General features: G+C 39.2%; 1 protein-coding gene and 1 non-coding gene across 4 annotated transcripts; one reads left to right on the top strand and one right to left on the bottom strand.

The window, feature by feature from the left end:
- The first annotated feature begins 196 nt into the window (after positions 1-196).
- On the top strand, positions 197-26642 carry LOC139446732 (protein FAM81A-like). Of its 3 annotated transcripts, none has more exons than XM_071228152.1 (6): positions 197-249; positions 18214-18694; positions 21378-21626; positions 22270-22512; positions 22696-22806; positions 23976-26642. In XM_071228152.1, the coding sequence occupies exons 2-6, from the start codon at positions 18224-18226 to the stop codon at positions 24189-24191; spliced, it is 1290 nt and encodes a 429-aa protein (XP_071084253.1). In that variant the 5' UTR covers positions 197-249; positions 18214-18223; the 3' UTR covers positions 24192-26642. The 3 variants fall into 3 exon arrangements, with proteins under 3 accessions (XP_071084253.1, XP_071084292.1, XP_071084173.1); XM_071228191.1 differs by lacking the exon at positions 197-249 and adding an exon at positions 10241-10252; XM_071228072.1 differs by lacking the exon at positions 197-249 and adding an exon at positions 12919-13084.
- Positions 7216-7287, bottom strand: Trnap-agg (transfer RNA proline (anticodon AGG)). Its single transcript has one exon. It is a non-coding gene; the product is annotated as a tRNA-Pro (tRNA).

Below are 26642 nucleotides of genomic sequence, written 5' to 3'. Positions count from 1 at the left end.
TTCTATGCTAAAATTATGTAACTCAAATGCGATTTAATCATTCTTAAGACAATAAAAAATATTGTAAAAAGTCATTATGCAGCTTTGATACAAAGTAAAAAGGGAAATCTTCAAGAACGTGTTTTATGATTGTTTTATTTTTTATTTCAATGTTATCAGTTTTAACACCCTCCGAATGTAGACATTTGTTTACTAATGGCCACACTTTACTAGCAACTGTTCATTCCTTTGAAAATAGCCAGTAACTATGTAAGTATTTCTTTTATTATTTGTTTCAAAGTTGTTCTCCGTTTTCGCCGTAAACGCAAGAAAGATAAAGATCGAGACTCAATATTGTGAAGCGATTATCTGATTATATCACAAAGAAACAAAACTTCGAAACTTTTGACACCTGTTGAAGTTGTTGAAGTTACGCGAATCTCTATGTTTTCGCTCAGTGTCGCCATGTTCTTGTCACCTATACTTCACAAGAGAAAAACAATTTTTTAATCCGCTTATTTCAGTTCATGGCTTACAATTTTCGACTTGACTGACAGTTTTACAAATATTGTAACAGTCTTATGTAATCAGTGAATATTGCCTTGGTCTGTCTATTTTCGAGTCCAAATAGATCTAAGTTTCACCACACTTTCCAACAATTTTATTGATGGCATATCATTGCATATGTTCTGACGCCTTAAGTCTTTTACCATTAATCAGGATTCCAATGTTATATTGAAGAAAATCAAACACTGACACCCTAAGCTTTGGGTGTATTTCACACCAGAATATAAACATCAGTGTGTAATGTGTTTATTTAACTTAGATCAAATATGATTTGACTCACATCTCAGTATTACATTCAATGCACTGTTTTAAGACATGTTCCTATATTAACTTTTCTAATTTCATTGATCAGCTACTGTTTTAAACTTTACCCCAACTATTAAGATATTTTGTGTGTGGTGTCAGCTAACTTTAACAAAACTGCATCTTATCACCAATTAACAAAAGCACAACTGGAATTTATGGAAATGTTATATTTTTGTACCTATCTTAATTATCACAAATTATGTGCAGTGGAAAATATTCTCATAAATGATCACATTTGTTACACAACAATCATGGGACACCTTCGGCATTCTTTAGCTAATGTCTCTGTTTCATAGCATTAATTTACTTGAAGGAGTAAGTATATACTCCGACACGCTGTGTTCCTTATAATAAAGAAGTTGACATCCATAAATTCTCTTCCTTAAGAAATATTATATTCATATAATTATTAGCACTCACTTCTTCAGTGTTCATTCTAGAACAGTGCATGGCTGCATTCATTTCAATTATGATACAGGAATTATCACAAACATGCAGGAATTGGGTGCATGGTTTCCAGTAGAATATAACAGTTGAAAAAAAACAGCATGCACTCATGACTATGCAGAAAGTTGTGGTCTGAAATCTTCTCGTCTGCATGGACATTATGATAGGGAATGCAAAGTGCAGCGACAAAATTTATGTTTTTCTCACAATACAAGGGTCATGCTCAACAACCTTTAACTGATTCAGCAGATGCAACCTATTGGCAGAGTCATTTTGGAACAGACTAGACCTTTTTCTCTATTTACTACTGCAGCTAGGGTTCAACAGATCTACATGGCATCTCTTTCATGAACAGATCTTCGCATCAACATCACTCAAGTTTAGAAAAGAATGTTTTGTTTACATATATTTAGGCTCTGATGTTAAATTTGCGACTGCTTTCAATGGAGCAAACAACTACCCTTGTCAGAGTAAGACTGCTGATTCGGCAGAGTTAGCACGTCTTTTTTTTTCTATTAATACTCAGTTTTACTGATATTTTCCCAAAATTTTGCAAAGAATACAGCGTGTACAGATGTTATTACAGCTTTAGTCATAATCAAGTCACTGTGATAATTTTATAAAAGGAGTTTATAATGTAAGATTGAAGAAATTTGACACCCTGAAGTGTATTTCTCACCAGACAAGAAATGTCCATAATATGGTACATGCAGTCTAAAGTTTTGATTCATTTAATCATTCAAACAGCCATACTCTTTTGTGTTGCACAGGAGTCACAATTCAAATTATGTGTGTTCATTCTTGATTTGAATGTGTATAGGAGGCAATATTTTACCTCTGGTAAAACCCTAAAATTAATATGTTTGGATTAATGTGAAATTTACTAAAACAAAAAGATAGATATCATAACCAATTGAGATAAGTATTACATAAAGAAGTCAGAAGAATCTGGAATATCTGTTATATTATTGGTTCACAAGTTTTAACTTTGATTGTATGGAGATTGTAGTATTTTTATTTTTAGCAGATTGTGTCCTTCTCAATTTGAAAAAAATCAAAAAGAGCCTGGGTTCCTTTTGCTTTATATTGCAAGTTTGTGCATAATAATCTTGCTGAATTAGATTCATCACATTCAATGAACATTGTTGTTTTGATTATATCTGTGTGTTTTGAAGAAGTAAAACCTACATGAAAGAAAAAATTTGAATTAATCAACTCTTTTATATCATATCTTCTTTCCTATGACGTTCTTCCAGCATTTATTAGTTTACTAATGGCTCACACCAAGAGCATCACTAGAGTTATCTCCCTTCTATTGCAACAGTCGACATAAGAAAGTATTGGTGTAGCCACTTTCCATATTACTTGTGGTACCATTTATCACTGTATTTGCATTTGAACCTGTTTATGAGCTTGATTTTGTCATTTATTTAGTTGAACAATGCACTATTCTCATGGAAAGAAAGTTAGAATTATTACGTAATTCATGTAAAACAGGAAATATAAAACTTACAGATCCAAGCAATCTATTTCGAAATATACAGAGAGAGAATCCCTATTAATTAATTTCATGTTGAATTTGATCAATTGCACATGGTTCATTCATGATCAGTAGTCATTTAAGAGAAACATCAAATCAGATCTCGAAACAACAGCAGGCAATTGAGTTGTTGTCTAGTAGGGCTGGGACGAGTCCAAATTTACTACCCGAGTACCCATCCCCCTATTACCCGACCCTACCCAGATACCTGCTGTAGGTCTCAAGAGATAGGTCCAAATGTCTGATTGGGAATAGTTTCACTGTAGCCCTGGCAAAATGTATTTAGATACTCGCATGAAACGATCTGTCCATGCATACACTGAAGTTGACTGAAGTTTTATCTTTATTCAAACATATAAAGTCAGAAGGAATGTGTGCATAGTCAGAAAGAAATGTGGACATTTGTCACTTATAGTGTAACCATAGAGTTCTAGATAATGTTTGTCATTAAACAATATATCACCTGACGAAGCATGGGTCCGGGAAGTCCTGTGGGTACCCGGGTCGTACTCAGCACCCACCCTACCCGAGTACCCGGGCTACCTGTCCTTGCCTTATTGTTTAGAGAAGCTAACTTACAAGATAAAGTTGTATCTCATTAGTATTCCAACGATCACATGATCTAATAACAAACCATTTGTGTAATGTACACGGCTTCAGACAGGTTTTTAGTTTAGACCTTAGACAGTTAAGTCTCTTAACTTAAGCTTTATTATCTTCTTTTTTTTACAAGAACATAACTTCTTTAGGATTGTACTTGGATCATGTGAGGTTGATGACCTCCCATTTTTCAGACAGGCAGTTGTATAACAATGAACTTTCTGGTTGAGTGCACAGCAAGTGTCCTATTATTATTTGTAAATATAAATATAGTAATTTTATTTTATTTTTTCACTGTATTCATAAATGGAAACTTGATCAATTGAACTATGGTTAAGGATTTCCACAGATGATACCATGCCAACAAGTAGAACTCCTGCTTGGTTGCAATCATCTTCCGGAGGCAAGGGAGTTAAGTGACTCTAAAAGTCCAATTCCCACCTTTGCTGAACTAGGCTGGAACTTCGTGGCCCAATCGTAGCGCCACCAGTGGCAATTACGAGTTATGACCTGTCAACGTCCGTCCTACTGACAAATTAGATATCAACTCTCATTTCGCTTGCATTTGCTTCAAACAAAATGATCGATAGTCAAGATATTTATTGTAATAAAATGGGTCTTACTTTGCGAAGTACATCAAATCACACAAGCACTTTGATTAAAAACATGAACAGTTTTGGAACACATCTGTCGACGCCCAGTTGACGGTACACATACTCTGCAAATCCTGCAATCAACCGACATCCGCACGACATTCGCCATGTTGTTTATGAATTGAATGTTGATTTCGTTACATGGTTTTGATTGGACTATGCTTAAACTCATTAGTCCAGCCAAAATATGACTCCATAATTCCAGCCTCGTTCAGCAGGGGTGGAATCTGGACTTGAATATTTCAATTACCTCCCTTGCCCAGGGAAGATGGGTTGCAGTGTCTGCTACAAATAAGTCATTGGTATGTGAATAAGTGGTGCTTTAAATATGATGCAACTAGAAGTGCAGTTGTTATGTTTAGTGATGGTAACAAAGTAGTTATCTTGTTGATGTTAAATTAAAATCAGCAGATCAACTTCAACACTTGAATGTACAGACTTGCCTTTGGAAAAACGTAATTTATGGTGAAATTTCAAAGGTCTCCATAATGATACCATTAAGATATTAAAGACTGTCTGGGTGTATGTCTGTTCAGTCTAATTTTAGTAAATGTGTCTTGATATTGACTTTGGTGCAAATGAAATTTCAAGACATGTGCATTATAAACTACAACATGTTTTCTAGCCATAGAAAAATATATTTTGTCTTAAAACATTATATATCTTATTGCAGTAAATTAACAAATGTAGGAAGCTACCAAGATTGTAACTTGATAGTTTTAGTCCAAGGGAGGTAACTCTTTATATCAGTAACCTTCACCTACCATGAGTCATTTCATTTTAGTACCCCATGTGTTTAAGAAAGGAGTAATCTGGTCCTAATATGAGACCGTATACCGTCAGTAACAGCCATTTTGGATTTTCCATTACCCACCTCACATATTTCACATGAAAATTCTGGTACTGAAATTTGTTATTTGACATTGTTTTGTGTTTATATATCATAAATTGTGATGTGCAAGGACATTAGTTTTCAAAGAAATCATGTTCGTTACTTTATTAATAAAAACAATAGAGTATGTCGACGAAGGAGGGCTATTAAACTGACTGAGAGCTTCTGCACATGACAATGCCCTGAAAAATAACAAGCTGTAAGCTAATCCCCAAAAGAACAAAACAAGAAACAGCATCATATGTTTAGTGGCTGTATAGAAAACCTTACAACAGAAGTCACAGATTTATAAATAGCAACGTTATACTGTAGAACATTATATAATGACGTCACAAAAAAGAAACGTGGCGCCAATGATATCACGTAATAATAGAATAGATAGCAGATTTTGTTAAGGAAATGCAGGCTGTTATCAAGTTACAGTAGCCCGTAGATTTCTGATAACATGTATGCATTTGAATGATAATTTTATCCATTTAGCTAGACTACTTGTTTGAACCTTCAGAGTTGGTGCATTATATATTCCATTGTTAACGTTGTGTTTACATTAAAGCCTTATATCGGAAACTTGTACTGGTCCTGTCATTTATACCGGATGTTTTCATTTGACGTTACATGTGTGATAAAGATACCTGATAGTGTAAATCTTTCGGCATACTAAATTTGTAGTATTGGTTAACTTGATAATCTTCAATATTGATCACAATGTCATATAAATCAAGTTAACACAAGTTCTCTTCAGGTTTAATGACTACAAATACTTTTGCCTAAAACTGTTCAAGTGACAGGTTCTCCCTGATTAAACCCCACAGAACCTTAATTATTTGCTTGTGGGTTTCCTAAAATGGTAAACATCTAAATCTCCTATCACCTATATTGCCCAGGATTAGACCCAACTCCTCTCCCATAAACCATATTTTCTTGATTACCGTATTAGGGCTGGCAATCGATATACACGGTAGATCATAGAGATCGATAATCATTTACTAAATATGGATCAATTATCAATAAATATGGGAGAAGAATTTTGAGCTAATATGCAAAAAGCTGAGAGAGAAAACAACATTTTTCACGTCACTTGTGACTGGCAACACATTTATGCGTGGATTACTTTGTGGACATTTCAGATGTAACAAAATCAGTTGCTTTCCTTCGCAAAGCGCTTCATGGTGAATTCGCTCACGTGAGGCACTCTCTTCATCAGCTGATGAGCGTCAACAAATACAGCGTAAATCCTTATATTGACAGAAATGTAAATCATAACAAAACAATCCATTTAACATCAAACTTTAATCATTTAAATAGTTGTGATGTCATGATGAGCATTCTCTGTTATAGCTTCGAATGGACGCTTCATTTCGGTGACCCGACATATACATGATCTGTCTGGCTTCAAAGCCTGCAGGGGCGGTCAGGTAGCCTAGTGGTGAAAGCGTTCGCTCGTCACGCCGAAGACCCGGGTTCGATTCCCGACATGGGTACATTGTGTGAAGCCCATTTCTGGTGTCCCCCGCCGTGATATTGCTGGAATATTGCTAAAAGCGGCGTAAAACCATGCTCACTCACTCAAAGCGTGCATCATTCATAGAGCCTGAATCGATGTCGCTCTCAGTTTTCCCTAATGATTTTTAATGTTATTATTAGACATTGAGGAATTCCCCTAAAGTAGTTCTATATGTCTCCGCTCGATCAACAACATAATCATGTGACATATTGATGTTCATCGGGAATTGAACGACAGTCAGCTTGGTAGTGTTCACCTAGGCTAGGTCACCCGCTACTGTCATTATTTTTAATTGCAAAAAGATCAGACATCACTGTCATTGAGGTGAAACTGTGTGTAGATGATAATGAAGTGTGAAAAGTTTCAAGTCTCTGTTTGACATCATCATCTGTACTCAACTGTGGCCATTGTTGTTGATGTAGCAAAAGAAACTGATCTGCCCAGTGAACGGTGCGTGTACAGCTACCAGTGTTGTGTCATGGTGTTGACACTTTACACAGATTCTTTTACCTTAACATTGTTTTTTCAAAATGTTTCAAGAATATTAGATTCATGCCATATTGTCTTATGGAGAACTTTTGTGGAATTTTTAAGGAAATCTTATATCTTACCTTCAAATTAGTATGGGTAAAACCGAATAAAAGATCTAAAAAAAAGTAGAGTTAACTCCTTGTAACCATGTGCCTGCATTCATGGAAAAATGATGTTTTAAAAAGTGGAAAATGTTGGGCTCGTCCGGGATTTGAACCCGGGACCTCTCGCACCCTAAGCGAGAATCATACCCCTAGACCAACGAGCCAGCTGGTTGAGCAAAGAGAGAGATTGGGATATAGGCTGGCTGACTGACAGCCGGCAATAAGGCCGCAGTTCACCGCAGAGTGGACTTGGTTGACCTACTTCTTGAGTGTTCTTGAACTGAACTACAGTTGTTCGGAGAGGCATTCATGTCACAGCGTGAGCATGGTTAGAGATATAATTAGGGAAATGTTACGTAATATGTATTTTTTTTAAATGATATTGAGGCATGAAGTTTCAGATTTATGTTAAAGTATCATCATTTGAGTGTTTCATATATTTCTGTGTTATTTCGGAAATGATGAATTTATTTTATGGTTGCTGTCATATTGTTACCTGTTTCTGTTGCACTAAATGTAATTTTTCCTACAACTTATATATATAATTTGAATTGTAATGAAAAGAATTCTTATACTCGAAAGATTCAACCATTGATTATGTTCAGTACCGGTACTATAATTGGATCGAAAAATAAGTGTGCTCACATAGTAGACACAATTTACTAATAAGATATTATTCCTCTATAATATATAGTACATGTAGATCTATTGACTTTTCCGACCTACAATATCACTGAAAAACTGTTCAAAGCAGAGTAAGGCGTGGCGCACTCTCTCTTAGACAACATTTAGTCTATGAAATCTTATGTTACACAATACCCTTCTTATCTCTAAAAATAAAAATAATAATTTTCCCAATGCTAGCTAGAGCTGGCTAGACTTGCTTTTGTATATGTTTCTAGATTGTTGTTTTTTAATAAAATAAATATATTCCACAGTCATGGTGCAAGACTATATCTCTCTCTCTGTGTTGGTTATTTGTACAGATTATACAGGCCAAAATACTTGTGAATACAGGATGTCTTTTGATTATTGGCTTGTACAGTTAGGAGTTGAAGACAATTAGCACAATTTGTATTTTCTCTTATGTTCCTTACTTTTACAACAGCAAACAAAATTAATACGTTTTCATTTTACATATCTATTATCTGTGAAAAATTAGCCAAGGCTGAATGTATTGTTAGTGCTAAATAATTTTTAATGATTTTTGAAAATGTGTGTCAAATGAAAGTTCTCTTCTAAACTGTCTAGTAGGACATTTATTTCAAGAACAAAAAACATTATAATAAAATGAACAAAGAAAACCTTACATAAAAAAAATACATTGTTAGTAATATATCAAGTATTGTAATACTTGAAAAAACAACACAACCACCCTGTGTCATATTGGTGCAGCACTGCTATATCCATAGGATCAACATGATTCAGTCGTTAGTCGTCCACATGCATATGTATCAGAACTACAGATAAGCTGCATATTTGCGTAAAATACCCCAAAAAAATATTCGAAACCCAATTACTTTCAAATAACTTGCATACAGAAACGCATGCATTAAATGAAAAACACAAATGTATAAAAACAGCATGTGTTAATACTCAATGAACCTTTTTCAGCTTGCATTCAAAGGTGCTAATTTCCAGAACACAATTATGAGCTAATTTACTTTCTGAGTCAAGCCTATGTATTTAGAACAGTTATATACGTGTTCATCTAAACATAATTTCATTTTTTTTAATCTTAAAATGTTCACTATTTTGGGAAAAAACAACTGAGTGATGAATAGATGAGTGAAAAAATATTGGTTACCCAATGAAAAGTGTAATAACCCAATTAAAATAGAAACTCTGGAGTAAAAACTTGATTGCTCAAAAAGTTATCTGGAGCTCTGTGTATATAACATATTTATCTGTACAACACCAAGGGGTCAAATGCTACACCAAGACCAGATATCTGGAGCCTGTGAGATTTGTTTACTTGTTTGTTTGTTGTTAATGCCGCCCTCAGCAATATTCGGGCTATATGACGGAGGTCTGTAAAAAATCGGTTTCTGGACCAGACAATCCAGTGATTGACACCATGAGCATCAATCTACGCAACTGGAATACGATGACAGTACTTCTGTTACAACAGGTGGTGTCAGTTTAGGGTGGGGTATGTGCCCCAAGTGGCACAGGTCTTCGGCGTTTACCAGTTTAATAAAAACACGAACGTGCAAACCTGGTGCAGACAAACCTAGGATCAAGAGATTCAAACCCAAGTCCAGTCCAGACAATCCAGTGATTGATATGATGAGCATCTGTCCACGCTATTGGAACACAGAACATGCGTCAACCAAGTCAGCAAGTCAGAACACCCGACCCTGTTAGTCGCCTCTTACGACATAGTCGCCTTTTATAGCAAACATGGGTTGCTGAAGACCTATTCTACCCGGGATCTTCACTGGTCAGAGCCTGTGAGAGACGGCAAGGGAAAGGAAACCGTGTCTCACTGTAAACACAGCCTGTAGTGGATTTGTTGACACGCCTGCCCTCGCTCAGTAAAACTCAAATATACTGCTTTTCCCAAATAAACAAAATAGATTATGTAAACAAAACATGAACAAACATGACTTGTGTGAGATCGGATGGCTTTAATTTGTGTTGATGAAGACATCAAATGCTGCGGTGTACTTTGTTTTGTATTGATGGAGACATCAAAAGCTGCCGGTCTACTTTATTGTGTGGTGTGCTTGTCAGGAAATAAGTGCTACTAGTCATGCAACTTCCTCCAATACAGAAAGGACCTGATAAGGAGAAGGAACCAAATCAATGAGAATTAAGATTCCAGACACAGGTATTGATAACGTGCAGATGAAAGCAGGAACCGTTAATGAGTATTGGTAATTGTACTGTCGATACACTGCCTTTCTGAAACCAGGCAGTAGCTTCTACATACATGTAGCTTTGGAAAAAACTATTAGTTAAATTAACCACCTTCGAATAGTATGATTGTAAGCTCATGAACTCCGACTTGTAATTAATACTTTCTATTGCAACACAACAGTGGATGTAGGTGTCTCCATGTTGTGCTGAGCCGAGGGCGTATCACTGAACCAGGTCCATGTTTGGAATATTTATTGGAAAAAATAGGTTCGTACTTGTTGTATGTAGCCGTTTCTTAGAACTACGTGTAGTTATGTTTTGCTTTCAAGAACTTTCATTATTTTGGTACGTAATGGTTTCAAGATACTATTAGTCTTGACAGGGTCACATTAAGTTATAACACATAACCAGTACTGTATGTGACTGTATTTATGATGAGATTAAGATGTTTGTTTGATTCTTTGTTTGATTTTTGGGGGTTATTTTTTAATGCAACCCACGACAATATTGCAGCTATATGACAGTGATCTGAAATGATTGATTCTTGACCAGACAAACCAGTGTTTGATATTATGAGTATTATCCTACACCATCAGGGTAAAATGACACACAATCAACCAAGTCGCTGAACCGGACACCCGATCCAGTTTGATGCCTCTCCCAGCTGGAAACGGTTGCTCGGGACGTGTTGTTGCCTCACACCTCCATTGGGAGTAGGATCATGTAGTTGATTTTAAAAATGTACTCAACTTTAAAATTTCACAAGAGAATCATCCTCATCTGTTGATCATTTTCTCATTTCTTTTAATCATGCAGTTGATGTCGATCTGCTCACTTTAGCTTGAACAAGACCATTTCATTTTATTTGTTGAAGTAGGACACAGAGCTCGAGATAAGCTTTTGGTCGTTGTGGGTATTTTACCCATGCATTTTAAAAAATCATTGGGTATCAGTAATTCTATCTGGGTATTCAAATTTCTGTTACCCACTAGTTTTTACACATGTGGGTATTTAAGTTAAATATTTAAAAACACTATTCATCTAGTCCTTGCAAACTAGTGTCATGTGGGTTTGAGAGCTTTATAGGACTAAAAAATACCACGATACTTCCACAAGAAAGTGTGATGGCAAATTATCATGATGTAACTGTCATCGTGGAGTTTGGCAAGGTTGACGGAATGCCCGTTTATAATTTCAAAATAAGTTGCTGATTTGCTAATCGAATACAAAGGGTTACTTCTCAATATTTTGATGATACACACAAGTTTTATTTTTGTAGCATATCTGTAATGTTCGTCATGTTACTACATGACAAAGTATGAGATTATGGTGACGAGTTGGTATGGACAAATAAATAGAATCTAATCAGCTACTAAACTATCAAGGGTAACATGTTGCTGAGCTCCTAATATAACTGGAAACACAAAGAAGCTAAATCTAGATCCTACCTGAGAATGTAGAATACAAGAGAATACATTGGCGTCAACTGACTTGACCAACATCTACATTTGTGACCACCTGGAGAAAAGGGACCTTATGGGTGCTATCGTACAATTGTGCTGACGTCAACTTACTTCAGTGAAGGTCACCATGTGTGTGGACTGCAAGAAAAATATCTTTATTTCCGTTGTTATTTTGTAATGTAATAAAAACATTATTCCAAAACCTTTCAGCATACATATCTACTTTCAATTCATCAGACAGTATGGCTAAAAACTGCAATTATTACAAAAGCAGTTGTAGGTCAGAAAGTGAGTCCAAATGTTTGATGTCATGTATCCCTGTAATAAGTATGAATTGAAGCTTGTGAATTGTATTTTTGTGCCCCAAAGATGCAGTAGTTTTAAAATATCATGAAAAGTCAAAATGTGATTTTTCACCCATAAGGTCCCTTATCTCATGGTTGGTCACATTTATGGCTGGGAGTCACATGACTCACTGCATCTCAAGTAACTAATGTGTCATTCAGAAATATCCATTCCTATACATATTCCGGCAGACCCCTGAAGATTTCAAGGTAGAATAGGTCTTCAGCAACCCATGCTTTCCGTAAAAGGTGACTATGCTTGTCGTGAAAGGCGACTAACAGGATCGGGTGGTCAGGCTCGCTGACTTCGTTGATGCATGTCATCGATCCCAATTGGGTGGATCGATGCTCATGATATCAATCACTGGATCGTCTGGTCCGGACTCGATAATTTACAGACCGCCGTCATATAGCTGGAATATTGCTGAGTGCCGCGTTAAACAACAAACCAACCAACCAACATATTCCGGCAGCCATTCACATCACTACTTGTATATTATTAACCAATTTATCCTAATGTTTCATTCATACTGCACAATAACGGCTCAATGCTCCGTATTGATTCTGTTGTATAGTGCTTCTGATTAGCTCATATTGAAGCAGGCAAGAATTTTCATTAAAGGCAAGAAGCGTTATTGCTTCTAAAAGTCCACACTACCAACATTGATCGAGATAATATTGATTAAGATATTACTTGCATGATACATTGTTGACATTCATGTTACATTGTTTACTTTTTCGGATCAGTAAACTTTTTATAAACTTTTTATGACGCTATAAACTTGATTGGTTGATAACAATACACTCCGAGCTTCACAATGGTAAGCGTGTACTCTCTCACATGTGAGCTATGGCAGTCATGAGGAATTACCCCCTTGTCACGGTTGTCAAATCTATTCAGCCCCTCAATAGCCATTTATAGCAGAGCCAATGCATCAAACATTTAATTCCGGAACTTTAGGGCGTCTTATTACCATATGTATGGCATCACAATAGAAGTGTCCAGTACCTGCTATCTCCAGGGTTGTGTGATTGTGTTGATATGGTCTATATCACACTCTATACAGCTACGCTCAACACACTGGTGAGCTGATTGTATGGTAAACATTCTCTGGTCTTGAAGCAATGGGTGGAGGTGTGTTGGGACAGACTCACTAGTGATCGTGTCGGGTTGTTTGGGAGAGTGCATGCAAGAACATGTCGGACTTCTATACCAAGGCTAGCTTCCACTGATAGCAACTGGATCTTATAGGATAATTTTTACATTAATATTGTGAGGAGGTGTTCAACAGGTGAGAAAATTGTCTTGTACATGTGAGTGTCATGTGTGGTGTTTATTTGTATGTGTATGTGTGTCCATGTCGTATATACTCGGTTGTCATAACATCAACTGTTAACAGATGACATCTTGAGCAGCAAGGCTGCATGGGTTGTTATTGTATCAAAGTATTGATATTATTGTGTACTGATAAACTAATTAATATCCTAATTAAAAAAACACCAGGAATATTATTTGATTTGTTAGTGGTCATGATTTAAGATCAGTTTTGGGGAGAACATTGTGATTGTTCTTGTTCTCCAACACGTCCCCCAGTTTGGACATGATACAGAAACAAACAAAGGTTTACCACAATTTAGAAATTTATTATCATTATGAAATTTAAAAATTCTTTTCCTTATTTTTGTATGACACTCACAATCTAAATTCATATTCTTTGTTTCCTGTTTTAATATGATGGATATTAATTAGCATTCCTGACTACTTCTACAGCTATTCTGTGTCCTTACTTGAAATATATTGAGGAATTAAGATGCATGTGAAAGTAGATTATTCCAGGCTAAAAAGATCATTTTTATTTGTTTCAACAGACTATACTCAATTTAGCATACATTGTATGTGATCAAGTCTGGGAAACAATACATAGGTCCCCAATGTCCACTTCTTGTAGGATGTCCACTGATCAGAGGGTTCAACTTTTTCTAAGATTGGTCATTTTAGAATCTATATGATATAATCTAACTGTTCAGTTGAAACACCTCACTATTGAGGTATATAATTGGAGAAATCACTCACAATGTGAGAGGCGCCTAGCGTGATTGGGTGGTCAGGCTCGTATCCCAATTGCTTAGATGTATGCTCATGATGTCAATCACTGGATTGTCTGGTCTAGACTTGAGCATTTACAGACCACCATCATATAGATGGAATATTGCTGATTGCGGCATTAAACAACAAACAAACAAACTTCATAGCCATGCAATAATCCTGATTGCGACATTAAACCCCATTTCACCTCACCTAAAGTCTCAAGTTAACAATGGCATATCAAGTTTTTGCTCAGTATCTAATTATATAACAATAACAGCTTGTTTCTAGGAAAACATCATTTGACACCATAACTGTACAGCAGCAGACTTGACTGTACAGACTCCAAGAAACACAGACCCATACAATGACAACTTCCCCAAGTCTACCAACTATGTGCCAGCCAAACATCAATAATTGATAATATCCTAGATTAATCACTCCCAGCAATTGAGCCACATTGGGCCCCGGCCAGTGTTGGGAATGGGTGGTCGGCCAGATAAGCAACACTGTAGCAATCAAGTGGGAAGGAAACTTTGTATACACACCAGGCATGACTTTTTGCTAGTACAATTTTAGAATGTTTTAATTATTTATTTTTGCATTGCCAAGGCATCATTTCATGAGTATAATTCATAAACTGTTTAATACTTCTTCAAAACCTTGTATTGTCATCGGGTATCATACAACCCTGACGGGTGTCCTTGGTGGAAGATGATATCCTCTCAGCTGCAGACCTTGTGTGAATATCAATCACTGGATTGTCTGGACCAGAGTCAATTATTTTCAAGCCACTATAAAATAGTTGGGATATTGTTTAGCATGAAATTAATTGACAAACACAGCAATAGAAATTAACAATTTTAGTCCACTAGTCCATATGATGATAACATATGTGCTGCGAACATATTGAAAAGGATGGGGAATATCAAGGAATTTTGTAATGAAAGATTAAAACAATAATCAATTGTTAAAACAATACCTTGTGTTAAAGCAGTACCTTGGGTTAAAACAATACCCAATGTCAAAGCAGTACCTTGGGTTAAAATAATACCCAATGTCAAAGCAGTACCTTGGGTTATAACAATACCCAATGTCAAAGCAATACCTCGGGTTAAAACAATACCTTGTGTTAAAGCAGTACCCTGGGTTAAAACAATACCTTGTGTTAAAGCAATACCTCGGGTTAAAACAATACCTTGTGTTAAAGCAGTACCTTGGGTTTAAACAATACCCAATGTCAAAGCAGTACCTTGGGTTAAAATAATACCCAATGTCAAAGCAGTACCTTGGGTTAAAACAATACCCAATGTCAAAGCAATACCTCGGGTTAAAACAATACCTTGTGTTAAAGCAGTACCTCGGGTTAAAACAATACCTTGTGTTAAAGCAGTACCATGGGTTAAAACAATACCTTGTGTTGAAGCAGTACCATGGGTTAAAATAATACCTTGTGTTAAAGCATTACCTTGGGTTAAGTTAAAACAATACCTTGTGTTAAAGCAGTACCATGGGTTAAAATAATACCTTGTGTTAAAGCATTACCTTGGGTTAAGTTAAAACAATACCTTGTGTTAAAGCATTACCTTGGGTTAAAACAATACCTTGGGTTAAAGCAGTACCCTGGGTTAAAACAATACCTTGTGTTGAAGCAGTACCTAGGGTTAAAACAATACCTTGTGTTAAAGGAGTACCCTGGGTTGAAACAATACCTTGTGTTAAAGGAGTACCCTGGGTTAAAACAATACCTTGTGTTGAAGCAGTACCTAGGGTTAAAATAATACCTTGTGTTGAAGCAGTACCTTGGGTTAAAACAATACTATAGATAAAGTAACATATTGATACAAAATACTGTGGAGGATTTGTTTTGTGTTGGGATGTTTGAAATGCTTATAATCTTATATGGACTGTGTGATTGTCAGAAGACAATTTGTCTTCCGTCATTAAATCATAAACTAGCAATTGCAGTGTATCATCACACAACCCAAAATAAGTCACCCAAGAATCCAGTGATAGTTCATGATTAATTCCTTAATTGTCTCTTTATACAACTTATTCTACATTCTTGAATGATTGAAACCCAAACATTCTTTCATTCTTTACTTCTGTACCTTGTGATTGTGTGAGGAGCAAGATCTGGTATCGGAGCTGCCGGGCATTGCGTGTTGCACATACTGCTCCCAGCCTGCTGTAATCAGGCAACGCTGTGGTGTGCACTGCATTCAAATGGCTGTTACGGTCGGTGTTGCTCAGCAATGCCTGCACACACTCACACACGATCACACATTCTAAATCACCTTCGTCTAATTACCTGATGGCGCTGAGGGCTGTCTAATATACATGGGGCTTGGCCGGGTACTGGCTAGAATACTCCGACATACTGCTGGCGAGAAGGTGAGATATCAGTTGTTTGGAATTGTTGAAATCTTTGTTCTTTGATCAAGTGTGCAGTGTTGGAAACCAAGGAATGAAGTTGTGTGATTATATGTTACCAGGCGACGTTATAGGCATTTGGTGATATTTCCGTGTCATTGTTTCTGATGACCACTGTTATGGATGTAGTACAGCAGAAATATTTCAGAAAATATATACCGATAGTGTGAAATAGGGATATCAAATTGGTATTTATTTACAAAAATTATTCTAGTGACAGTTGTTTCAGATGAAATGTGAAATTAGACAGTCAAATGTCAGTGGTGGGATGGCTTCAAATGCCTGATGACTTTGCCAGGCAACCTGAAACACATAGAAAAAGGTGTGAAATGCTCCACGTAGAGCTTCCATAGGTGGAACAAATTAATTAAAACACTTCATCATCTTACTTGAATTGCCTTGCAGATTTGTTTGACATAATATTTCTGTTTTAGTTTTGAGAAATGGGAATGTTACGATGATTGCAGATAGAAGATGCACAAGATGTTCTTCTGGGTTTGCAGGAATTATTATCCACTACTAAGGGGGAGGGGGGGATGAAGGAATGGGTGGTGTGCTGTCCGTCCATCCCTCTGTCACATTCCGTTTACGGAGCATAACTCCAAAACAGTGTAATATCTAATTATGAGACTTTGCATATGTATCAAACACATGCTGAACAGGTGCCTTTTGTATTTCTACAAAATATATTTTTGGTGTTTCCATGGTAACAAACCAGACTCATATACACATAACATTTGTCTCTGGATCATGACACAAAAAACATTTAATATTTTATTATGAAACTTTGCGTAGGCATCAAACACATGCTGAACTGATGCATTTTCCATGGCAACTTGTTGGATTTAACCAAAATACAGGTTACTTTTATTACCAGAGTCTAACTTATAACCAGATGGGTTGTGTAGTGTTCCTTTCTGGATCATATATCCATACTTTTTTTAGCATATTTTCCATGAAACCTTTTACCCATGTTAAGAGAATACTGTAATTGTCATGCTATTTTGTATTTTCTACAAAAAGATCTACACAGGGTTGTCTGAGAATGGTTACCAGAATTATCTAATTGAGATGTATACCACTTGACAAAGGAACTTGTACAAGGTATATAGTGAAGTATTGTGAAAAAAACCCACAAACCTCAATTTACAAGTGGCGCCAAACCAGCCTACCTCCTCGCAGTGGGTTTACTAAAAAATTAGTATTTGCAATTAGGCCATTTACCAAGTGGTGAAGTGAACTTGTCAAGACTCCGTTAGAAAATTGATGCCGTATTATTATTTTGTCTGGAGTTACCAGCACCCTCCCTTTCTCCATGTAGATTCCCTGCTATATGAACAAACAAGATTCTAATGTGCCCCGTGGCTGCTGGTAATGATAACACTATTTTCTTGTTGACTATGTAATGCCCGAGAATTTTAACATTTCAATACTAACATACATACCTTGCACCTAAAGTATGTGGAGTTGTCTCCCTTAGGCATGTCAGAAGCCTATGATCATGGGGTGGACTCCCAAATTCATCCTTATTGTTTATTGGTTTGGCAGCTTTACCCGTGCTTGTGGGTTTCACAAAAATCTAAGACCTGCATCACTTCCACCTTACCTCCACCTGACACGGCAACAAGCAACCGCTGACACGCCATGATAAAACGTTAATAATGTTCAATGAGGCGTACGTGTTTGCATATCAATTTCAGTATATACAGATCATTTTCAGGTGAGATGTCATCAACTAGCTAAAAAATCGAAAAGGACTGTAATCAATTGTAATTTGTGAGTGTTTTTTACAAAATTTCCCAAGAATACAACATTTGGTTTGGTTAGATACCAAGTCTAGCCATGTTCTAAACAATCTCATTTTGGTGGCTTTGAAGTTATACCATATCTGTTATTCCACAGAGCCTCCCCGATGAGTCTGACGACCACAAAGCGCAGGTTGCCGTATATCCGCGCCCCCTATGACACCAATCAGGAGTACACGGCCATCAGTGTGGGGGGGATGGCATCCCCCCGCACTATGCAAGCCCTGCCCCAGATTGTGGATGAACAGCAGTATATGCAGCAGCCAGTGCAGGTGATGCAGCCCGCGGTGCAGGTGATGCAGCCTGCTCAGGCTGTCCAGAGTGTCCCCACGGAGATTGTGCGCTACGACAATAGCCCTTCCCATCACCACCTGGACATGTTGGAAGAGAGGCTGGCACAGCAGGAACGCAACACTCAGGGACTCATCGAGCGGGCATTTAAGATCAAGGAGGATGTCATTGAGAGTCTGAACTTTAGTCAGGGAACGTGGCAGGATGAGAAGAATGCTCGGGGACATCTGCAGGATCACATTCGAAACATCACCTCTGTGGTCAACAGGCTAAACCATGATATAGCAGTGAGTACCAGCTGGTTTGACAATGTTCAAAATTATAATCATATAATGCATTTAAATACGCAGATATCCAGGTACTAGTATCTTCTAAAATGTCGTTTTATTTGTTCTCTGACCAGTGGATCAGTTTGCATTCCAGTTATCATTCTCAACTCCCTGGGGAGTATACAACCCAAGCTGCCTAGGGTCGCTAGAAGGTTTTTACATCCACATATCGGGTGCTAGGTGAACAGAGGCACATTTGTACAAAGTCGCAAGGCCAGGTTGACACCACAAGTTTTGACACTTGTGTTTCGGGTGTATGTACGTGTTCGTGTTTCGAAATAAGTGCCTGCTCATAGGTCTGTGGCAGGTAGATCTTGGGTCGGGAACGTAGTTTCAAATTTGTGTGGGTCCTTATGGTAAAGTAAAGTTATGTCACATAAATCTGTAGATTTTAAATGAGGGCCTGAAGAGTTTAGTCAGGGCTTGCAGCTTCAGAAGTCTGTGTGTCCTGACGGTACCCTGCTTTTTGTGTTTCAAACGCAGGCTGGCGATATGTGTCCATTAACTCATTCATGGAATATGGCCAGTAAATGTTCACCAACTTGTTCACAAACCCTTCACATATAAACTGCTGGAAATATTTTCGACAACAGTTGCAGAAACATTTTTAGCATGACATGTTGAATGTACAAAAAAAATAATCAGATTGTTTGGCAATGTTGCAAAGACACTAGATCCAAACTTTGCAATCAGTTATCATTTTGTTGATATGAAAAATGTATACAGAGCAAAGCAAGTTTTATTATTTACATTTCTTTAGTTGTTCAGATTACATGTTGTGTTTTGTGATCTGCAATGTTCCCTTAGCAGTAATAAGTGTACTTCCTGCTGTAGTTGAAGGTTGTCACTATATCGCGGACATATTGCCAGTGTGACGTTATGTTTCATGTAGTTCACTCACTCAGCATTTCAGGAAGTATCGGTAAATGCTGTAGCTACCTGCTACAGATGTGACCACCTGTAGTATGTGGTGTAGGTGCCTGCTACAGATGTGACCACCTGTAGTATGTGGTGTAGGTGCCTGCTACAGATGTGACCACCTGTACTATGTGGTGTGGGTGCCTGCTACAGATGTGACCACCTGTAGTATGTGGTGTAGGTGCCTGCTACAGATGTGACCACCTGTACTATGTGGTGTGGGTGCCTGCTACAGATGTGACCACCTGTAGTATGTGGTGTGGGTGCCTGCTACAGATGTGACCACCTGTAGTATGTGGTGTGGGTGCCTGCTACAGATGTGACCACCTGTAGTATGTGGTGTGGGTGCCTGCTACATATGTGACCACCTGTAGTATGTGGTGTGGGTGCCTGCTACAGATGTGACCACCTGTAGTATGTGGTGTAGGTGCCTGCTTCAGATGTGACCACCTGTAGTATGTGGTGTGGGTGCCTGCTTCAGATGTGACCACCTGTAGTATGTGTTGTAGGTGCCTGCTACAGATGTGACCACCTGTAGTATGTGGTGTAGCTACCTGCTACACATGTGACCACCTGTAGTATGTGGTGTGGGTGCCTGCTACACATGTGACCACCTGTAGTATGTGGTGTGGGTGCCTGCTACAGATATGACCACCTGTAGTATGCGGTGTAGGTGCCTGCTACACATGTGACCACCTGTAGTATGTGGTGTGGGTGCCTGCTACACATGTGACCACCTGTAGTATGTGGTGTGGGTGCCTGCTACAGATGTGACCACCTGTAGTATGCGGTGTAGGTGCCTGCTACAGATGTGACCACCTGTAGTATGTGGTGTGGGTGCCTGCTACACATGTGATCACCTGTAGTATGCGGTGTGGGTGCCTGCTACAGATGTGACCACCCGTAGTATATTGTACCTGGTGTGTTGGAGTACCTGGAGATGTCACAGCCAGTAAGCCGTGTAATCATGTCACATAGTATATCTAAGGGTTATGGGAGTGTAGAGACTTGAGTAAGTGATGTATATACCCTCCAACAAAACACTCGGCTAACAGGCCTTGGCAGTATTCCAGCCACTTTGTACTGACCTGGCTTGGAAGCTACCCACATTGCTAAACACTGACAGCTACCAATATCCAAATGCAGTGCAAATAAATCTTGTTGCTTGCTGCCAGACATTTTGATCCTGTATGTAGATTAAACTTAATATAGGGTATTGCAACATGTTGGGAGAGAGTATTTGGATAACACAAGACAAAACAGTATTCTTGGCGCCCCTTCCACACCAAACAGACCCTCTATAATGCACCTATAAAACAGCCTACCCGTCGACTGACCGCTTCTGTGGCCTAGTGGTAGAGTGTCTACCTACAGCATCCAGGGTTTAATCCCTGGCTTCGTCATACGTTAAAATATGGTACTTGTCGTTACCCTGTCTGGATAACGGCATGGTATCTCAGTTGGCTAGCACTGTAAAAATTATCATCAGTCTGGACTAGTACAAAGCAGCCACACACACACACACACACACACACACACACACACACACACACACACACACACACTCACACTCTCACTCACTCACTCACTCACTCACTCACTCACTCACACAGATGCATGGACGTCTCTATGTAAATGCAATAATGTTGAACGCAGTGTTAAACCCCATTTCACCTCACCTCACCTATCCATCAACTTGTAAGGAGTTGTTTTCCTGTTTTAGGTTTTAGAAGAGAACATCAAAGCCAGAGATTCTGCAGCATTGGGGACAAACAATGCCGTCAAGAGCATCGAGATGCATCATGTGACCAGTTTGTCCGACCTCCGAGGTCGTATTGTCCGCTGTGATACAGCCATCGCCAAACTGAGTGTGGACATGCGCACGTCCTTCGATTCCATCCGTGTGTTGTCGGGTCAACAGCAGGAGCTGCAGTCACGCCTGATGGAGCGCATGCATGGGATAGAGTCACAGGTCAGTCAGTTGTCTGTCAAGCCCAAACTTGTCTCGTGACATCTTTTTCAATGATTTAGTTACTGGTGTGATATTCAGCAATATCCATTCCAGTACATATTCCAACATCTGTGGACCACATTAGCCCATCTAGTACTAGCCCAAACTTGGCTTTTAGGCAAACTGCTATTTTGGGGGCAATTATTATCTCAGCCTACTAGAACAAAACAAATTGACTGGTGGTTTAAATTGCAGACTGGTATGCCATAAAAGTACACATTATTTCCCCCCTACACAAAGTAGAAGGGGGATATAGGAATGGGTGCTGTCCGTCCATCCTTCTGTCCGTCCGTCTGTCTGACCGTAACATTTCGGGAGCAGAGCTCAAAAACCATGCGATATCTTAACCAAACTTGGCACATAGATAGGCCTGGTGGTGAACCGGTGCCTTTTGATAGTTTAGGACTTTTTTAAAATTATTTTTTGAGTTTCCATGGCAACGACTTTGACTTAGAGAGAAAGTGTTGGTAGTGCTCCACAGAACAGGACATGTCACATTGACGAGGGATAAGAGTATTTCATGCTTGTTATTTGTTCGAACAATAAGGGGTTGGGAGAAGCAGCCCTGCAAGCTGGACATTGACCTTGACCCTTCTTCCTGCAGTTGGTGTCTATGACGAACGCAATGGAGAAGGTGACAGGCGAGAGTCGGATCAAGTTTCAGCACTTGGAGGGGGACACAAACAATAACCTCTCCATGTTGGACAGTAAAACCCGACAAATGATTGAAGACTTGAAGAACACCATCACATCCGTCGCGGCCACAGCCGAGGGTGAAAGGGAACGCATGGAACAGAGGATAATCAGCCTGATCGAGAAGGCCGGGGGCACGAGGGACCTCATGATCGTGAGTTGAGAGCCTTGTTGTCTTTGTCGTCATCTGCAGTCTTCCAACTAGAACAGCACACTCGATGCCATCATATGGATGTCATGTTTTGTCCTGATAAACCTGTACCTTACCACAGGTCATTAAGGATGTACAATGCTTTATCATCTCCACGTACTAACTTTGTTGATCGTTGCTCTGCAGGAGAAGATCGACAAGAAGATTGACGACAATATGTACATGCTGGAGATACGCATCCAGAAGCTGGAGGATGCTCTATTGGAAGATCGCTCCCACTACACTGATCTGCAGGCTGTGAGTACACCGGCAACCTTAACCCCACACCAAGACACCAACACCGGCCCCTTAACCCCACACCAAGACACCAACATCGGCCCCTTAACCCCGCACCAAGACACCAACATCGGCCCCTTAACCCCGCACCAAGACACCAACATCGGCCCCTTAACCCCACACCAAGACACCAACATCGGCCCCTTAACCCCACACCAAGACACCAACACCGGCCCCTTAACCCCACACCAAGACACCAACACCCGCCCCTTAACCCCACACCAAGACACCAACACCGGCCCCTTAACCCCACACCAAGACACCAACACCCGCCCCTTAACCCCACACCAAGACACCAACATCGGCCCCTTAACCCCACACCAAGACACCAACACCGGCCCCTTAACCCCGCACCAAGACACCAACATCGGCCCCTTAACCCCACACCAAGACACCAACACCGGCCCCTTAACCCCACACCAAGACACCAACATCGGCCCCTTAACCCCACACCAAGACACCAACATCGGCCCCTTAACCCCACACCAAGACACCAACACCGGCCCCTTAACCCCGCACCAAGACACCAACATCGGCCCCTTAACCCCACACCAAGACACCAACACCGGCCCCTTAACCCCACACCAAGACACCAACACCCGCCCCTTAACCCCACACCAAGACACCAACATCGGCCCCTTAACCCCACACCAAGACACCAACACCGGCCCCTTAACCCCACACCAAGACACCAACACCGGCCCCTTAACCCCACACCAAGACACCAACACCCGCCCCTTAACCCCACACCAAGACACCAACACCCGCCCCTTAACCCCACACCAAGACACCAACACCGGCCCCTTAACCCCACACCAAGACACCAACACCCGCCCCTTAACCCCACACCAAGACACCAAACCCTCCCTAAACTCCCCCAAATGCCCAGATCCTACCCTTAGCCCTGTGCACGAAGACCCTGCCTCAGCCCTTCACTTTACACCCACACATCATATCCTGTCTACATTCCCACAAAACTTTCTTGTATTACTTTTTCATGAATTGTGGAAAATACGTTGATGTAAGTCATTAATGCCATGATCATGTAAAAGAACATTTTGTGCAGAAGAGCTGTTGTTCTTAATCAAAAATATGCTGTTATGAAGAAAAAAATTCCTAATTTCCTGCAGCACATCGAGAGTAAGCTGTTGGCACGTATCGAGGCTGACATCCGGCGCCTGAGTGAGGAACTGGCCAAGTTGAAGCGTGAGTGCCGGGAGGGGTTTTCCACAGTCCACGAGAGCATCAGCAACATGAAGACTGTGATGGAGGGGAGGCGGAAACTGTTGGAGGACCAGCTGAGGAAGGAGTTGTCGCAGATCAGGAAGATGGTGGTGCTGGTGTAGGCACGACGTCGCCACGCACATTGACACTCTGCACTGTTCACACCAAGCTTCCAAGACAGATGCTGTGTCAGCTACCATGGACAGGCTTGATATGACAGTAATAGTCCCTCCTGATGAAGACCAGGTGTTGACTCCACGGCTGGAATTGTATATAGAGGTTATCACGCGAGTGTGTTTTGGGATAATTGTGTGATAAGCTCTTTATCATATAATGTCATTCTTTAATTCTGTGCTTGAAAGTCGCTTTCCCTCTTTCACAAACATTACCAAAACATTGCGAGCTGTCCTGGAATGCGCGCATTAATATTTATTACGCCACAGGGTAAGTCATGTGTCAGTCCGACAGTGACAGTAGCCAATTTAGTTCCAACTGAAATCTGTTTCTTATACAGTGGCGAAGCAACATATACGCAAAAACAACTATTGTTTTTACTTGCCTTTCGCGGCAATCCATCGGTCTGTCCGCTAAAGTAACTGTCCTTTGTCAAAGGGAAGCTACTCTAACCCTAGTCTATGAGACGTCACGGCCAAGGTCAGACGTTGTTGACAGTTGGCCTGTCCTGTCATAACGTTAAGAAGTGCAGTCAGATGTATACACAGCGACAAAACGAAAGAAGGTAACAATTCAAACATATTTCCGCAACTATTATAATTTGTTGAAAAGGTTTCAAGCCGCAGAGGTCTACAAGCACAGATATGGCTACTGATCCGGCTTGGCCAGGCCTAGTGCCCTCGCTAAATTGTTTCGAAATTTCTCTCTCCAATGTTGCCAAAACTTATAAAATGCCTTAGCTACGTCACAGTTAGACACTGATTTTCAGTATATTGGACTGTTCTTTTAATAATGATAGCAATTATCCCTGTTGTTTATCCAGATTCCTGATGGTTAATTCAGACTCAATCGATGAATGACAAGGGCGACGCCATGTTTGTTTATAAGCACTGAAAGTAGTCCTTACTTGACCTTTGATATTTGCATCTCTATCCTCATATGACCCCAACGGATATCGTTTTTGTCCGTTGGCTTTATCCTGCCGAGAAACCTACCCATTATATGATAAAGGGCGTTATTATCATAGAACACTCCCTCCATGGGTGAACTTCCAGAATCATCAGTGTTGCTGTGAGTGTTGTTGACTATCAAGCCATTTGAGACATAGCTTTAGCAATTGCCAAACATGGAAACTATGACCATGATAGTAACACAATCTCATGAAGTCACTTCCATTGATGAACTTGAATAGTTTAATCTGATATTGATATAAACATTGTAATAATGTAATATCTGATTTTAGCTTAGCCCCCTCCTTACAAGCAATGAATAAAAACTAGAGCGGTGGCTCAAACTGGTGGCTGTATAATGACAAGGTGATCTACTCTCAGTATTGATTTCGATAGAAGGAGTTCTCACATCCATCTTTAAGTGATTGTGATCGTTACATCTCATTTTGGGTAGTGACGGATTGATGGGAATTCCCACTTGAATCACAGCAAGTTGATTACAACTGATGCAGTTGTGTCTGATGCACGTTTTTCAAAAATACAATTAAAGTCACTTCAAAAACTATTCTTACAATTCAATAAAGTTTTTGTTACACATTGATCAGACTTTGCAGCAGATTAATCAACTGACCGGAATACTCGTTCAGTTGCAGCCACTCAGCATCAGTAATAATCAAGGGGAGTTAATTTCATGCCTTCAAGAGTTATCCCCCCTTGACTGTTTCATTTTCAGCAAGTGTCCACAGAGATTTCATTTAAACTGTGATATTTTTATGCAAGATTATCAGAGACACTTTCCATTTATCTTTGTTATTACACTTTATTTATGAAATAGAACAGTACTGTATATGATGCATGTGAATACTATCAAAACAGATTTATTGTTAATATGTAATAGTATGTTGAAGTTATCAAATTTCAACAAATTGTACATCTTTCAAAGAAAATTGTGATAAAAACACTTATTTATGTTTCAGATTTTGTCAGATTATCACTATTTTCAAAATCATAGTCATCTATTTATTATTTTCTGGTTACATATTTATGTTTATATTCTGATGTTTGACATTCCGTCCAGATTACGTGTCCGACATTGTTATACATCTGCCTCAGCTTGTGATGTCACAGATCATATATATACACACTTATTCATATATGTTATATAGCATAGATACTTATTTTTTGGTGTCACAATAGGAAGGACATTGGTTTGTGAAAATTACTTTTGATGTAAACAACACTCTTCCCTGGAAGTGATTTTATCAATTCCACAAACAAACTGTCAACTCAAATTTTCTGGACACCAAGAAAATTTCAGCATGTCTAAATTATGTGCTCGCAAAATCATGTCTGCCATTTGTTATGAAATGTGATCACAGTTTGGCAAAATGTCTGTTTCATGTACTCTGCATCTGTTAGTCCTAATGTATCCGACGACCAGGAGGGGCC

Source organism: Haliotis cracherodii, unplaced genomic scaffold (assembly GCF_022045235.1).
Source record: "Haliotis cracherodii isolate W230 unplaced genomic scaffold, xgHalCrac1.p SCAF_1, whole genome shotgun sequence".
In the NCBI taxonomy this organism is placed as follows: Eukaryota; Metazoa; Mollusca; class Gastropoda; order Lepetellida; family Haliotidae; genus Haliotis; species Haliotis cracherodii.
Note: the sequence above shows the minus strand (reverse complement) of the source record. Positions and strands in the feature narration are given on the sequence as shown.